The 16,757-nt window shown below is 37.7% G+C and overlaps 1 protein-coding gene across 4 annotated transcripts in view; it reads left to right on the forward strand.

Moving 5' to 3' along the window:
• mindy3 (MINDY lysine 48 deubiquitinase 3) overlaps nucleotides 1-9,562 on the forward strand; it is a 51,128-nt gene extending 41,566 nt beyond the window's left edge. For all 4 annotated transcript variants that reach the window (XM_017453745.3, XM_017453744.3, XM_047150153.2 and 1 more), the window contains one exon: nucleotides 8,567-9,562. In XM_017453745.3, coding sequence (XP_017309234.1) covers nucleotides 8,567-8,716 — 150 coding nt within the window. In that variant the 3' untranslated portion in view covers nucleotides 8,717-9,562. The remainder of the gene's footprint in view (nucleotides 1-8,566) is intronic.
• The last annotated feature ends 7,195 nt before the right edge of the window (nucleotides 9,563-16,757 follow it).

Consider the following 16,757-nt stretch of genomic DNA (forward strand, 5'->3'; position numbering starts at 1 on the left):
AGAAGTGAGTACACCCCTCACATATTTGTAAATATTTAATTATATCTTTTCATGTGACAACACTGAAGAAATGATACTTTGCTACAATGTAAAGTAGTGAGTGCACAGCTTGTGTAACAGTGTAAATTTGCTGTCCCCTCAAAGTAACTCAATACATAGCCATTAATGTCTAAACCGCTGGCAACAAAAGTGAGTACACCCCTAAGTGAAAATGTCCAAATTGGGCCCAATTAGCCATTTTCCCTCCCCGGTGTCATGTGACTTGTTAGTGTTACAAGGTCTCGGGTGTAAATGGGGAGCCGGTGTGTTAAATTTGGTGTCATCGCTCTCACACTCCCTCGTACTGTTCACTGGAAGTTCAACATGGCACCTCATGGCAAAGAACTCTCTGAGGATCTGAAAAAAAGAAGTGTTGCTCTAAATAAAGACGGCCTAGGCTATAGGAAGATTGCCAAGACCCTGACACTGAGCTGCAGCACGGTGGCCAAGACCATATAGCGGTTTAACAGGACAGGTTACTGTCAAAACAGGCCTCGCCATGTTCGACCAAAGAAATTGAGTGCACGTGCTCAGCGTCATATCCAGAGGTTGTGTTTGGGGAAATAGACATATGAGTGCTGCCAACATTGCTTCAGAGGTTGAAGGGGTGGGGGGTCAGCCTGTCAGTGCTCAGACCATACGCCGCACACTGCATCAAATTGGTCTGCATGGCTGTCGTCCCAGAAGGAAGCCTCTTCTAAAGATGATGCACAAGAAAGCCCGCAAACAGTTTGCTGAAGACAAGCAGACTAAGGACATGGATTACTGGAACCATGTCCTGTGGTCTGAAGAGACCAAGTTAAACTTATTTGGTTCAGATGGTGTCGAGCGTGTGTGGCGGCAACCAGGTGAGGAGTACAAAGACAAGTGTGTCTTGCCTACAGTCAAGCATGGTGGTGGGAGTGTCATGGTCTGGGGCTGATTGAGTACTGCTGGCACTGGGGAGCTACAGTTCATTGAGGGAACCACATACTGAAGCAGAGCATGATCAGTATGCACTATTCCAGCCTGATAATGACCCCAAACACACCTCCAAGACCACCACTTCCTTGCTAAAGGAGCTGAGGGTGAAGTTGATGGACTGGCCAAGCATGTCTCCAGACCTAAACCCTATTGAGCATCTGTGGGGCATCCGCAAACGTAAGGTGGAGGAGCACAAGGTCTCTAACATCCACCAGCTCCATGATGTCGTCATGGAGGAGTGGAAGAGGACTCCAGTGGCAACCTGTGAAGCTCTGGTGAACTCCATGCCCAAGAGGGTTAAGGCAGTGCTGGAAAATAAAGGTGGCCACACAGAATATTGACACTTTGGGTCCAGTTTGGACATTTTCACTTAGGGGTTACTCACTTTTGTTGCCAGCGGTTTAGACATTAATGGCTGTGTGTTGAGTTATTTTCAGGGGACAGCAAATTTACACTGTTACACAAGCTGTACACTCACTACTTAACATTGTAGCAAAGTGTCATTTCTGCAGTGTTGTCAAATTAAAAAATATAATCAAATATTTACAAAAATGTGAGCGGTGTACTCACTTTTGTGAGAGTGTGTGTGTGTGTGTGTGTGTGTGTGTATATATATGTATGTGTGTGTATGTGTGTCTGTGTGTATGTATGTATGTGTGTATATATATATATATATATATATATATATATATATATATATATATATATATATATATATATATATATATATATATATATATATATATATATATACACACACACACATACACACTAGCATTTATAGAATTGAGTAAATTTGAATTCTCTTGGTAGGTTTGTTCAAGGTGTTGAGTAATCTAATTGCTCAACTTCAGATAAATGATGACAAGCCGTAGCTAAATTAGTAGCATTCAAACGTAGCGTAGTAATTCAAGCTACTCCTTTGCACCACTTGTAGATCTTTTTAATATATTGAAGCCTTTAATTATGAGTAGGTGTACTAAAAAGTTCTAACAATCAACTTCAAACCACTGTAAAATCACTTTGGCCTGTAATGTGTATATTAACTAAAATCCAAATGAACAGCCAGTGAGACCAATGTGGGAGTTGTTTCCCCCTAACACCCCACCCCACCCCACCTGCCACAGTGTGTGTGTAAGAAGAGAGGGAGAGATTGAGATCCTGTGTGCTGGGATCCTCATCTCTTTTACTGTGACCAGCAGCTAAGTGCCCCCGCCCCCCACCCAGACCCTGCGCAGAGGGCCATTTCCCAGTTTCCACACACTTGCCTATAAAGAGCCTGATGGCATTAACACACACCATCCCAAGAGTGGGAGACACACACACAGCCTGCCTCGTATATCAATTTATCTGTGCATGTCTGTGTGTGTGCGTGCACGCATGAGCAAGCGACCTTTGACTTCCAGAGTATAAATCGCCCCGAATTATGAGAGGTTGAAGGCTGTCGATTCTTATTCGGAACGAAGGGTTGTCAACAGTGTGTGTGTGTGTGTGTGTGTGTGAGGAAATGTTTGTACACCCTCATGTATAGAGGGGACGACTTTGCTGGGCAAGTGAGAAGTAGTGGTCCGTCTCTTTTTTTTTTTTTTTCTTTTTTTTTCTTTTTTTCTTTCCCTCTGCATAGGTTTTACTGTGACTTTGATCTCCTCATAAGGGCAGTTGCTGTTTTACTGGTTCCTAAGGGGACCATGCCAAAATGAACATCCAGAACATGGATCACTTTTCTGGAGAAGCCATTTAGGACAAAGAGAGTGGGGCCACATTTTGTCCATGGTCTGTCCATTTATCCTGTGTGTTTATCTTCTTGGGCTTGTGGGATAGATGTTAAAATAAGCCTTCATATTTGCTTGGATTGTAATCTTTCATGTATTCTAATAATTAAATATGAATTTGGAGGAGGGGAAAAATAGTTTTCCACCTATATAGATTGCAGTTTATGAATTTTATGAAGTTATTTATGAAAACTGTTCTTTCAGCTCCATCTTCAATGGGACAACAGGGTCAAATATGAATTTTTGCTGCTCTGAGATCAGTGATCAGCGACAACGTTGACCTACCGAAGAAAATTTTTAGGCACTTAATAATATTGTGTTTAGCACAGTATTATGAGTTTTGTAACCAGGGAGAAACTGCAATGAGAATAGGCTTCACAGTTAGGCACTGTATGTGATTAGAAGGTTTACCTCATTGTTGACATTTTTTGAAATACTGATTAAAATGCATTTCTGGGCACTCAAGTGGCACAACAGAAATGCGATCGGTCTATCATTGGGAGATCAAATCCTGACGATGAATCAGCCATCCGTGGCTGGGAGCCAAGCGTATAGAGTTCGCCATACTCTCTGGGTTGGAGGGATAGCATACTGTTTCACCACTATCAATCACAGTGACAATAGTCAATCATGGGCATCTTTCAACTCCTGTATAAGGAAGAGGGCAGATTGAGCTTTCCCCCAAGTGTGTTATGCTGCCCTGTGATGCAGCATGATCTGTTCAAGTTATTTAATCCAAATTTGTGTCAGGCTGCAATTCCCCATAAATGTAAAGCAACTGCCGGTTCTTCGTACATGGAACACAACTGTTGTAAAGACGTTACGTTGCTACCTCTGCTCTCACACCTAGAATTTTCTTAGTTTTATCAGATACCACATGCACAGAACATGGCATTGCTGACCAGAACTAAACCAAACTGCTATCTGTTTTTGACTAAGCAACTGCAATACTAGTTTAGTTTTACTGACAATTTTTAAGAGATTTTATATAGAAGTAACTTTTAAAAATAAGAAAGGAAGAACAATAAGCAATCTTGAGACTCCCTTTTGTTTTTTGTTTTCTATATACAAGGATGTGCAAAATGTTTTTTAAATGATCAGTTAACACAATGAAACCATGATATTTTTAGAAGAGATTGTCATACCAAGAAAATTACAAACCGTAACACCCCCAAATGAGAGCATGATAAGATATCAGTTTTAAAAAACTATTATACTTCATTGCGTCTTTTTCCAACTTAACCAAGCATTAAAACTTTTTTTTCCCATTTCTTTGCATTCCAGCTTTCTTATGTGCAATTTTAAAAAAAACGGCTGGATGCTTATGTCAAATTCAAGTGAGCCGTTTTCTATTCTTCAATCACATATTTGTACAGAGTCATTGAGGAAAGATTCATTACTGTTAGTCACAACTTCATCTTATTACTCATGAGTGGTGCTTGAGTCAATTTCCCGGTGAAATAGTTTTCTAATCCACACAATAATAAGTCATAAGTATTGCAGTCATAACTATGCCAAGGCCAATGTTTCATTTTCTGTATAGTTTGGTCTTCATCCATTTTTTTTCATGTTTTCATCATGCCTAATATATTATTTCATTGCTAATTGTTTAATGGCTCTCTTTAACACTACAGTCATGCATATCACCAGCTATTTCCAGACCAATCAGTTTACTACAAGTACAAATTCATTATTGACATGGTTGGACAAAAAAACCAGTGCAGAGAGCGGGCTTAGACAGGCACAGGAAATGCTCTTTTTTTTCCTGGAATCTTGAAGTTTATGCTAATATCTCTGAAATCATAATAGTTGGCTGCACTAAAGGGATTGTCTCCAGCAACAACTACGTATAACAACTTTTTACAACATTACATATAATTTAGTTACACTGAGGTCAAAACTGACTAAATCTTTGGACCCAAGTATAAGAAAACAAGCCAGTCTTATCTTTCAGGAAGCATGAGCTTTAATTTGTTATGGCTTGTAAGAATAATCTTGAGCTCTTTAGACACTATCCCAAATAAAGAAGAGAATTTTATGATTTCATTCTTACACCTCCCTGTTTTCCATTCGGCTGCAACCTGATTCTTACATTCTTTAATTCTTATAGCAGGTGTTTACACTTATTGTCCAAGAGAGATTCTGTCCCCACCTTGTAGTTTTCCATGTGAAGTTAAGGTTAATAAAGTCATTTGGAATCAATGGCAAAAGCAGCCACTTTATTCCTGAAAGGATGGGTCAAGGAGGGATTATAAGGGACATATAAAGAGACTTTCAAATGTACTTATGTATATACTGATTGACTGACATACTGACTGACTTTCATTCTGACTGACTGACTCTGAAATATACTTGTGTATACTGACTGACATACTGACTGACATACTGACTGACTGGTATACATACTTGCATACCAGGGTTTTCCATAGGTTTTCTGAGGGCTTATATGCTGTCTAGGTTCCGGGGACATGGTGTTGGTTGGGGGGTTTGAAATTATCTGAAGGAAATTTTAAGTTATTAAAATTTTTCATATTGTTTTTGACCTTTGTCCTTTCTATATTTGTGAAAGAAAGCTGGCCACACTTATTTTACTTAGTCAAAAGTCTGTTCATTTCATTAATTAACAAGTTTGATGCCTTTGTACGTTCATTCAGCTTAAGGTGTTCCGCAAAAACACTTGGGTGATGCACCTAAGCCTTTCTATGGTAAGCAAAAACCTACATTCTGATTGAATGACAGACTTTGCATACTGATTGATTAATTTGCACTGAATTTGCTGATTGACTTTATTGACTTATATATACATAATTACACTGCATATATACATATCTTATTAACTTACTTACATACTTATTGACTTCCATACTGACTCAATGACATACTTGTATATCATAGTTAACTTTGACTTTTTATAATTATTAGTCTGCTTGGTCACGTGAATTGAATGGGTTTAATCCAAACCGGAATTATTCAAAATAGAGTAGGTCTATAAATAATGTCGACTTGAAGCTAATGTCTTCTGTAGTGGAATAGAAAGCTCTATGGTCAATTAAATACACAAATTATTATTTAAATAATGTTCATGGCATTTATTTTACAATTAAATGTTCCGTCGTTGCAAAATGTTTAATAACCACAGACTTCAGAGTAGTGCACAGGTGGCAAAAGAATATCAGCATTGACAACATTCAATTCCAAAAATTGAAAGCTAAGATTATTTTAATCTCCATCTTCAGTCAAGGGATTTGAACTTGCACTACAATAGTATTAAATGATGCACACTAGGCTTGGCACTAACTCATTGATGTTTCAGTGTGTCTGAAATCTTGTAATGTATAATCTGAAACTGTACATATTGAGTTGCGATCATCATACGTTTTTCACTTATCAGTAGTCCGTTATCAAAATCAGCATGGTATCGTATCAGCAGCAATATCACTGCTCTTAATGCAGTGTTAATGTGTATTGAGCCAAAATATATTTTCAAGTGTATATGTATTATGCTTTTTTGCACCTGTGTTCAGCCCAGACTTACACAGAAGGTAAAAAAAAAAAACCCCACAGATGCTCTGAGTGGTGCTTCATTACACTTATACAGTGTGAACTTTTTTTACCTGCTAAGCACCAAACGCAGCGTGTTTTCCCTTAGCATGTTTGTAATTATATTCTTAGCAGAGCGTGTTAGCTTTACTGAGAAATTACACAGGTCAAAATGCAACCAAACTGAAATTGTTCCCAGTTGAGTATGGTTCAGAGTCCTTGAACTGCAAGTGTGTTTTGGGATTATTTAAATAGCACAATTGAAGACTATGATCGAACCTCGGATTTAAGTCTTCTCTGGTCACTGAACCTCTCATCTCATCGATTTCAACATCGACAATATTCCAGCCAGCCCTGACCATGACATGAAACAATCCACACACGGTGATCATGACACAGCGCTGTTACACATGCATATTGTCCATGTGATGTATGTAAGGCATTTTAAGCACGTGCACTCACTAATGCACACAAAATATCCTCATCTGTTTTTAATACAATCACTGTAAATCACACACACCGTAGTAATGGTTTTCAGTTATCAAGGACAAGTTAATTACACACACAGGCTGCATTACACACATGGTCACCATGGTATAGTGTAGGTTGGGTTCCACACTGGCAATGAGAGGCCTTCCATATGGAAGCCATCGAGCACCTCAGGTCTCATGATGTCATTGCAGGAGGCCAGGTCTCTAATGAGAGGCAGACTCGCAGACTGATGCTCAAACACTGACCCAAAAATCAAACACTGTCCTCCATCCGTGGCCTTCCTCTTCCTGCTCACAGCAAGCTGCTGGTCATCACCGTGTTTTCAAACTAACACGAGTGCTTATTGGGTGAATATAGAATACAGATATGTGCCTGGCATATGTTTCAACTCTCTGATGATCCCTTACTCACTCACTGGCACACAACTCAGATTATTTCAGTAAGCTTTACTAGCATGACCATATGAGGTTTCTGTATTATCAAAGCAACCACTTTGTTTAAATTGTTGTGTGAGTATATGTTGTGTGGTATGTGAGTATTAGCTAAGGAATTAAGTAAGGTTTCTCCAGGGCATGTCATGTCCATTGTATGTGGTTTAAAAGAAATAACATAATAGGCTGCCTAAATATTATATCTGCTATTAACCTTGTGTTGCTACAAGTTGTTAGCTATGTATGGACTAAATCACGACAGGGCATGCTGTTACAGGCATGTAATCATGGCCCATCACTAATAGTTACTGTTATCACCCAAAAGCATTATTATTTTTACAAGTCACAAAGTGTTATTTTTCCATCAATGAAATTTTTTAATGAACTAAAAATCCATTACAGCTATATATAATTACATTAAATGTTGTGGAGTGACTGCAAAACAAGTTGGGTCCTGTTATCGCTTACATTATAGCCGCTATAAACAGTCATTACAGCCTCTCCTTTTTTTTTCTTTTTTTTTTCCCTTCCTTCCTTTTTGGTCTCTTACAGTTAATAAGACAAAAAGTCAGCTCGTCATGTTACAGAGAAACCGGAAAGCCAGCCATCCTATAAAATTTTCAGTGTCCGAAAATTTATTTGTTACAAAGTACTGACACTGGAGACTCCTTCCAACAAATTACACGGTTTACCTTTTATCCATTTGTAGTTCAATTAGATGTTGTCAAATGGCAGTGAAACCAGATTGTTCCTGTTAGCAGACATTCCCTCATCTCTTTTACTCCTCTCTCTTGAAGTTAATAGAAAAAGAAGAAACATCGCTTTTCATGTAACTGAAAACTGGAAAGCACAAAGTCCTCTGTGTGGGGAAAAGCTTACTGACTGTTACAAAGTTACTGTTACTAATGCTTACACTTACTGACTGTGACCCTGACACTGAAGCCTCCTTCCATAAATGTTAAACATCTCCACGCTTCCAAGCTTCTCCATCTTTCTGGTTATATGTTTTCTTTGATAAATAATCTCACCCTTTTTTTTTTTTTTAATCCGTCCATTGTCGGTCTGAGTATGTGAAACGCCTGTCGTATAAGTCACTGTGTAAGTACTTTAGAAACAATAACACACTATATTAGAATGAGCAGATTAATATAAACCTGCAGTTTGTCTTGTATCTGGAACTACTGTCAGAGCTGCTGTTGTAGAAAATCAGAGCATTGTGCTATAAAGAATAAAAAATATATAAACTTCAGCTTTATAAAGTGAAAATGCTTTTCTTTTTCCAGTTTGACCACATTATAATTTTGCAAAAATCTGTCTCTCCGGTTATAGGTGAGTTATGTTGAGGGCACTGCTTTAGTTCTTGGCTTCGAGGATCCCATGGTACGTACAGATGACACACCGATCAAGCGCTGCCTCCAGACAAAGTGGCCATACCTCGAGCTTTTGTGGACCACAGAGAGATCTCCTTCCCTCAATTAACCCCCTACTCCAACATCTCATCTCTCAGGACCCCTGCACGCTCTCCAGACTATGAATTATGGGAGACTGGCACAGCGCCTGAACTAAATACCCAAGAGAAACGATGCTGCCTGATTCGCATCGGCTCGCTTGCTCTAATCTTTATCACTTCTCATCCAGCTTGTATGTTTAAAAAAAAAAATTGGGGGTTTTGTTTAATATTACAAAAAAAACCCTTATATCGAACGAAATGATTTTCTTTTTTTTTTTTTCCAGAAGGTGTTAATATTATTTGTTTGCAGGTTTTCTACTGATTTTTCTGGTTAATTTGTTTACAAGGCAAAAAGATGACAGTAAATAAGATTGAAGATGAAGCAGGCCTACTGAGCTGACCAAATAAGTCATTTATGGATCTGTGGCTAGATTTCTGTAGATGTAGATTTGATGGTGGTAATTGCGTCCAAGGTTTAATCTGACCAAAGCCTCCTGGTGCTACAGGCCACATTCTGCAGTGTTTAAGTAACTTGGAGAAAAGAAAGCCGGGCTAAGTATAGACCGGTTTATAAAGGAATGCACTACAACCCAAACAAGGCACAGGAAGACGGAGGAGGAGGATAAGAAGGGGGGGCGGCGAGACAGTATTGGTATTTGATCTTGGACATGACTAAGGTGTTTTTTGTTGTTGTTGTTCTTTTGTTTTGTGTTTTTTTTTTTTTGTTGTTTTGTTTTGTTTTTTTCCTTCACTACAGCAGTAACACTTATTTATTGTTCACTGCCTACACAAGGGACGAACAACTATATGCACACATTATTTATTCTGACCCAGATGATTCACCAAAATAAACTTTTTATGTCTTCTTGCCTGGAGTATTGTCTCTTTATGATTTTTTTTTTCTTTTTTTTTTTTGCTTTGTTTCTAGTGATACTGTTACTACTACACTGACATTTCAGGAATGTTAATTTCAGGAACTGCACCAGTGACTACGTTCAAGACAGGTATGTAATCAGTCCACAGTTATTGTAGTGACTAATTAAGGAATAAAATACAACAGGACATGCTTTATCATTGACTTTCCAATAACAATACATCCTGAAGTGTTTTATTCCTGTTATACAACAGCACTTTGGCCACAAATACCATTTTTAATTTCTTCTTTTTTTTTTTTGTTTTTTTTTTGTTTTTGTTTTTTTTGTTTAACTGCTGATTAGTGATACTAATAAAGTTTCAGTGGTACAAACGTGAGACAAATAAAATGTGCTTGTTTAAGTTTCCTCAACAGCTGGTAGAATTTTTTTTTTTTTTTTTTTTTTTTTTTTTTTTTTTTATAAAAGCTGTTCTATCAAGCATTTTGGATGCTCCACTAGCATTGATCAATATTCCAAGATAACATGTAAAACTTAGTGATCATAGACATTTTTACTTGAAGCCAATCCCTTTTTCAGAATTGTCATGAATGTTTAGACAATGTTCTTAGACCTTTTCACACTTTCTGAAGAAGTCTGATATCATAGGAAGCCACTGCTAGGCTTATACGGAACACACAAAAACATAGACTCTGTTCCAATATAGTCCTAGCGTCAGACACTCAGAGCATGTGATCTCTTTTTTTTCTTTTTCTTTTTTTTAAATACATTTTTCTGGCCACAAGCTTCAAGATCTTTAGAACACAGTGAGCTTTTTAGCGGAAGGTATAAGGCTGAAAGGTTTCACAATATGTTGTCTTTAAAAGTTAGCACAGAGTTTAGTGTAAGGCAGCCAATCCCTCATTCAGATTTATAATGAACCAGAGAATGTTCTTAGTCCATTTCTTTTTACAGACCTATGGTCTCACCGAACGTCACTGCTAGACTTTCTGATTCTGTAGATCATTATATCAACTGCTTAAGCTTCAGCCTGTTCCATAGGGTTCAGTCTGATCATTACTGTGTTTTCCCCCATGAGGTACATGTGTGACATATGGAACAGATCCCTCATGTGCCAAAGCAGCCCCCCCACCCTCCCCTCCAGAAAAGGAAAAAAATCTGCAAAAATTACGTCTAGGATATAAAACGCAGAGTTTTCATCAAGCTCTCATATAAAGGATGTTTTGGCACCACATCAAACATGACATTTGACTCATGCTCAGCTGTAAGATAAATTCATAGGCCAGATCACAAAAGGATTGGGGTCTGTGCTGCACTTGTGCTTTCAGTATAATTTTGCTCCAGGGATTTTGTTCTCAGTTTAATTTTAATCTAATTCAGTATCTACAGAGATTTGCAAATAGCGTGCACATTAATTAGCCAGTTACAGGTGACTACAGCATCCTCAGTAAAACTGAATGTATCTACACTAGGGCTGTAATACAATGCCATCTGTACTGTATGTATGTGTATCTGTGGAACTTTCTGGCAAGCTTTCTATCTTCTATGTAATGCGGCTTAATAAGCTACTGTAGGTAACTGTTTCAAAACAATGACTTTCCCAAATTTAAAAAAAAAAAAAAAACTTTATTTGTAGTTGATGATGACGATGATGATGATAGCCACCTCATAATATTTTATCAGATATTCTTTTGTTTTGGGGGTTATTACATACCTGGATCAGAAAAGAGTGCTGGACATGATAGTATGATTTTCCGTGAAGATTTTCATTTAATTTCAATGAAGAAAGTTCATTTAACAATGGAAAAACTTAGTATTTTAAATTAAATTATTATTACTTGCAGCCGATGTATAAATCTCTTCTTGTGTACAAATTCTTTCTTATCTCCTTCTTAAATGCTCTAATTCTTTTTAACAAACATTTATAGATAGATAGATAGATAGATAGATAGATAGATAGATAGATATATCCTGGGTTATATATGTCCTGGGTTTGATCTATGTATCCTCTATGTTCTTCGTTTTCTCTCCCACTTACTGGAAGGTGGACTGGCTGCACCGGATTGGCCTTCGGATCCACCACAGCCCAAGTACCAAACTGTACTTTTCTTTCCTTGTCACTGAGATGGTACCATCACAGGGACATCTCATCTTCTGTACCATTAGTGTGTATCTTTTTACACTATATGGCCAAAATTATATGAACATCTGACCATTAGGCCCATATGTGCTTGTGGAACATCCCATTCAGCCTCCACTCTTCTGAGAAGGCTTTCCACTAGATTCTAGAATTTGAAATATGGCTGTGGGAATTTCTGCCATTTTCAGCCAGAAGAGCATTACTGAGGTCAGGTGAAAAGGCCTGGTGCACAGTCCATGTTCCAGTTCATCCCAACAGTGTTCATTGGGGTTGAGGTCCGGGCTTTGTACAAGGCTGTTCTTCCACTCCAACTTTGGCAAACCAAGTCTTCATGAACCTCACTTTGTGCACCGGGGCATTGTCATGCTGGAACAGGTTTGGACCTCTTAGATCCAGTGAAGGAAACTGGGAAATCATATGCAATTGTGTGTTTCCAATTTGTGGCTACAGTTTGGAGAAGAACCACATATGGGTGTGATGATCAGGTTTCCACATACGTTTGGCCATATAAATAATCTTTCTACAAATAATTTAAAGTGCACAGTTTTACCTTAAGTACCACTGAGGTGCCCTTAATATTTTACTCTAAATGCTAATAAAAAGAACCACATGCACCTTCCCTTCCTTAATGGTAGCACCCCAGCTACAAGGTAAACTACAGTCTGGCTCCTTTATTTTTGCGAGAGTAGGTTAAAGTGCTTTAAAAATATGCCTGTAATTTCAGGAATCGAGCGATTGGTTTTTTTTTTGTTTATCCATTCTAACCAAAAGCTTCCACTTATGTTCAGTTTTTTGGAATAAAGTTTCGAGGTCGATCGTGATTTAAATCTCCCCTCCTTCACCCACATCGCAGTATTTCAATTTCCCAGCTCAAACTGTAAATAAATTATATCTCAAGTGTATTTACCCAGTCAAAGTCAGGTTTCTACGCCCAGTGTGATTAAAAATCAAACCGCCCAACCTGGCAACACTGTTTGACACACTGCTCAGATCGTAAACAGTGTGAGCTCCTTGTGTTTTCTTTGAAGAGGTTTTTGTTCCAGCCAGTCTCTGACGAGTGTAAACACTGTAATGACTCATTTAAAGGGATTAATGTTTGACATATGGGATCAGGTTAGGAACAACCACAATAATAATAATATCTTCCAGGGAATGTGGGGTGTTTAAAACTTGTCACCTACTCTATTTAGCCTTTCCGTCATTTAAAGCTTTATAAATGAGGAGAGAAATTAAATCTGGAATAGAGACAATCTGTTCCAATGAAAGTGTAAGGGCTATTTTTAAGTAGAGCTAATATTTGTGTCTCTTTATATGTTTACATACTGTGATAATCATCATAAGGTGTTCATTAAGCTCACAATTGTTATTAATGCACATTTTTGTTTAAGAAGAATGGTGCAATGGATGTTTATAACTGTATAACAAAGCTTGAAATGGGTTTATTACAGTGTAATTACATATGAATGGTTGCCTTAATGTAGACTAAGCTGCCTTTATTACATTATGTATTAAATATAGCCGTGTGTGTTGAGTTTAGATGTGCTCAGATGCTTTTGTCTGTGTATTTTCATCTGTGAGGAGAATGTTCAGCTCCTGGTACTCACTCTTTCGTCAGGTCTGACAAGATTCCTTTCATACACACACCATACCTAAACCATAAAGCCTTTAGAAGTGTGTGTATAAGAGAGTGTGTGTGTGTGTGTGTGTGTGTGTGTGTGTGTGTGTGTGTGTGTGTGTGTGTGTGTGTTTTGGCAGTGCAAAGAAATCTGAATCCTCCAATGGCTGTAAACCAAAAAAGACTCAACAAAGCATCTTGGACTCACTTTGTGCCATCCAGAGCAGATAAACCATTAACAGATGGGATAATGTTCAGATCACTATCCACTTGAGAATGTTCAATTCCACAGTGCCCACGCTTATGGTGTTGAGTTGCTTGTTTTGGCATTTCATGGAAAACAAATCACAGCTCATGATTTGGCATATTGGATGAAAATGAGTTAACCACATAAACCTCATCGCTGGGATACTTTATTCTCCTGTAGTGTTCTTTTTGTTTGTTTTTGTTGTTGTTTTGGGCTTTTGTTTGTTTGTTTTTTTATTGTTTTGTTTTGTTTGTGTTTTTTTTTTTGGGGGGGGGGTTACTTTATTCAACTCCTGAACTTTTACAGTTCCTCAGTTATTGCACTCAAGTTTATTATAAGTCTCAATCAAAAATCCTGTGGATCTTTCTCTCAACCTTACCAATGTGATTGAGTAAACAAGGAAATATTTGTCCTTCTCAAATCAAGGAATGTTGTTTATGCGCTGTATGTGGACACGACCATCACACCCATATCATCCCACTCCAGATTTAATCCCCTTTTGTAATCATAATAACCTCCACTCTTCTGGGAAGTCTTGCCACTAGATTTTGGAACATGGCTCTAGGGATTTGTCATGCTGGAAAAGGTTTGGGCCTCTTAGTTCCAGTGAAAGGAAATTATAATGCTACAATATACACAAACATCCTATACTGTAACACTGTGTTGTTCTAACTTTATGGCAACAGTCTGGGGAAGAACTACATATGGGTGTAAAGGTCAGGTGTCCACAAACTTTTGGCCATATTGTGTAGTTGACGACAAAAGCTAAGTAATAATATTTGATCAGATTTACTACAATTTTGTGGTTTGTAGCACTCTAGAAAGATCCGAAATGTTCGCTGGAAACGCGATCATGAAGCTGCGAAAAGTGCTGCTGCTAGTCAAAATAGGTTCCTTTGCTTATAATGCCTGTATGATTTTCATTTAAGAATGAAGAAAAAGATGTTCAATGTCAAAGCTAATATTTGTAAAAAAAAAATAAATAAATAATAATAATAATAATAATAATAATAATAATTTAATTATTGTTTTTGGAGACCCCATTAAGAGGCTGCCCTGTCCATAGCATATGGCCTGTGTGGGCAGTGACACTATAAATAAAAGCATCTCTTTTGTGAAATTCAGGACAGTTTGTACAGCAATATGGTTTAATTTTTAATCTCATAGAGGTTAATGAAACAAACCTCTGATGATACATGAAAAAAAAAAAGAATAATGTGTGTCCTATTCATATTATGTTAATGTTCTTTGTCCCAGGAGCGTCACACTTTCTTCGCATGAACGTAAAAGCCTCCTGCTTGCAAGATTTTCCAAAACAGGAAAGTCTTCAGGATGGATTTTTTTTCTCTTTTTAACTTGTGATAATAAGATCTAACTTGTTTTGTGCCCATAACACAATGTTAGACATAACTGTAACTGATGAAAATATGGTGTGTTAATAATCCATAAAAATTGTTAGTATAGGCAAATTGTGTCCTTCAATGACTTTATGCTGTAAGTCTCAACTATAATAGTTTCATAATAATAATGCTGATAGGTAGCTCTCATTGCATCCAACAAGTTGTAGTTGGAAAAGGGTAGGATGAAAAGCAGGTCAGAAAATGAAACCTTACAGCAGCCACAAGCTCACGCAGCAGAGCCAATGCTGGAATTTATGATATATCATCTGGACATGTTTGTGCTGAAGCCAAGATCTTGGTTCTCCATTTGATCTCAGGAGTAGTACATTATGTAAGGAAATATATTTGCTAACTCTGTTCTTCTCAATAACTTTGGTGCACTTTTTTAAGGCCAGAAAATGAGTGGAACTAATATTTAGTAGTCAACATTGTGTTTTATTTTCATCTCTTCAGATGGTGAGTGGTTCGTCCTCAATTTACCTGCGTTTATTTGAGGAACACCATTCCTCATCTATCCTATTCCTCACTGAGTTCACCTTCATTTATTTGTCTTCCTAGGTTTTCCTTCTTCATTTCTCATACGAGCTGTTTCTCTGCCACCCTTTCTTTCTACTTTTCCAGACCAGACTGAGTTTTAGTTCAAACTTTTAACCCACAATTTTCAATCTTTTTTTTTGAAGGGTCTTGAGACAGAAAGTCATATGAATATAGTTCTGTTCCCACAGGGTTTAAAGAATGTCACACCTGGCTTACATTGTCCCTTGCATTCCATCTGCACTGGAATGTGTGTGTTCGGCGTGTGTCTGCTCTTCTTAGAACATTTTACATTCATGAAATGTGTGCTCTACAAACACATACAGGTACAGTGGGGCCCAAAATCTGACAGCACTAGTGTAAATGCTTCTATTTTGTATTCTTTTCTAATTTAATAAAAAATTATTTTTTTTTATTAGAAGTTATATTACTCACAACAACCTGGTGAAAAATAGAAACTTATAAATATTTACATGAATTTGAGAGTTTCTTAGTACAACCCCAATTCAGAAAAAGTTGGGACAGTATGGAAAACGCTAATAAAACAATAAGGAGTAATTTGTAAGTGTATAAAGACAAGGTATAGTGTATAAAGACAAGGTGTTTGATGTTTTATCTAATCAACTGCATAGTTTTTTTTGTTTTTTTGTTTTTTTAAGATAAATGTTTATTTTGAAATTGATGCATGCAACATGTTCCAAAGTGTCAGTTAGGATTAATAATTGTGACAAATTGAAATAAGAAGGTGATGTGAAACAGGTGTGGCAATCGTCTAATCATAGTATATAAGGAGCCTCCAAAAAAAAAAAAACGCCTAGTCTTTCAAGAGCAAGGATGGGTCGAGGCTCTGCAATCCGCCAACAGATGCGACAGAGAATAATCCAACACTTTGAGAACAGCATTCCCCAAAGACAAATTGGTAGGATTTGGGGCATTTCACCTTCTACAGTGCACAATATAATTAAAAGATTCGAGGAATCTGATCACATCTCTGTGCATAAAGGGCGAGGCCGAAAATCACTTCAATCAGATACCTCAAAGGTCACTGTCTTAAAACCCTTCATGAGTCTTTAAGGGATATCCTGACATGGGCTCGGGAATACTTTGCTAAACCTTTGTCAGTCAACACCATTCGCCGCTGCATCCACAGATGCAAGTTAAGGCTTTACTACACAAAGCAGAAGCCATACATCAACACTGTCCAGAATTGCCACCAACTTCTCTGGGCTCGGTCTCATCTGAGATGGACAGTAGCACAGTGG

This window comes from Ictalurus punctatus, chromosome 23 (assembly GCF_001660625.3).
Source record: "Ictalurus punctatus breed USDA103 chromosome 23, Coco_2.0, whole genome shotgun sequence".
Classification (NCBI taxonomy): Eukaryota; Metazoa; Chordata; class Actinopteri; order Siluriformes; family Ictaluridae; genus Ictalurus; species Ictalurus punctatus.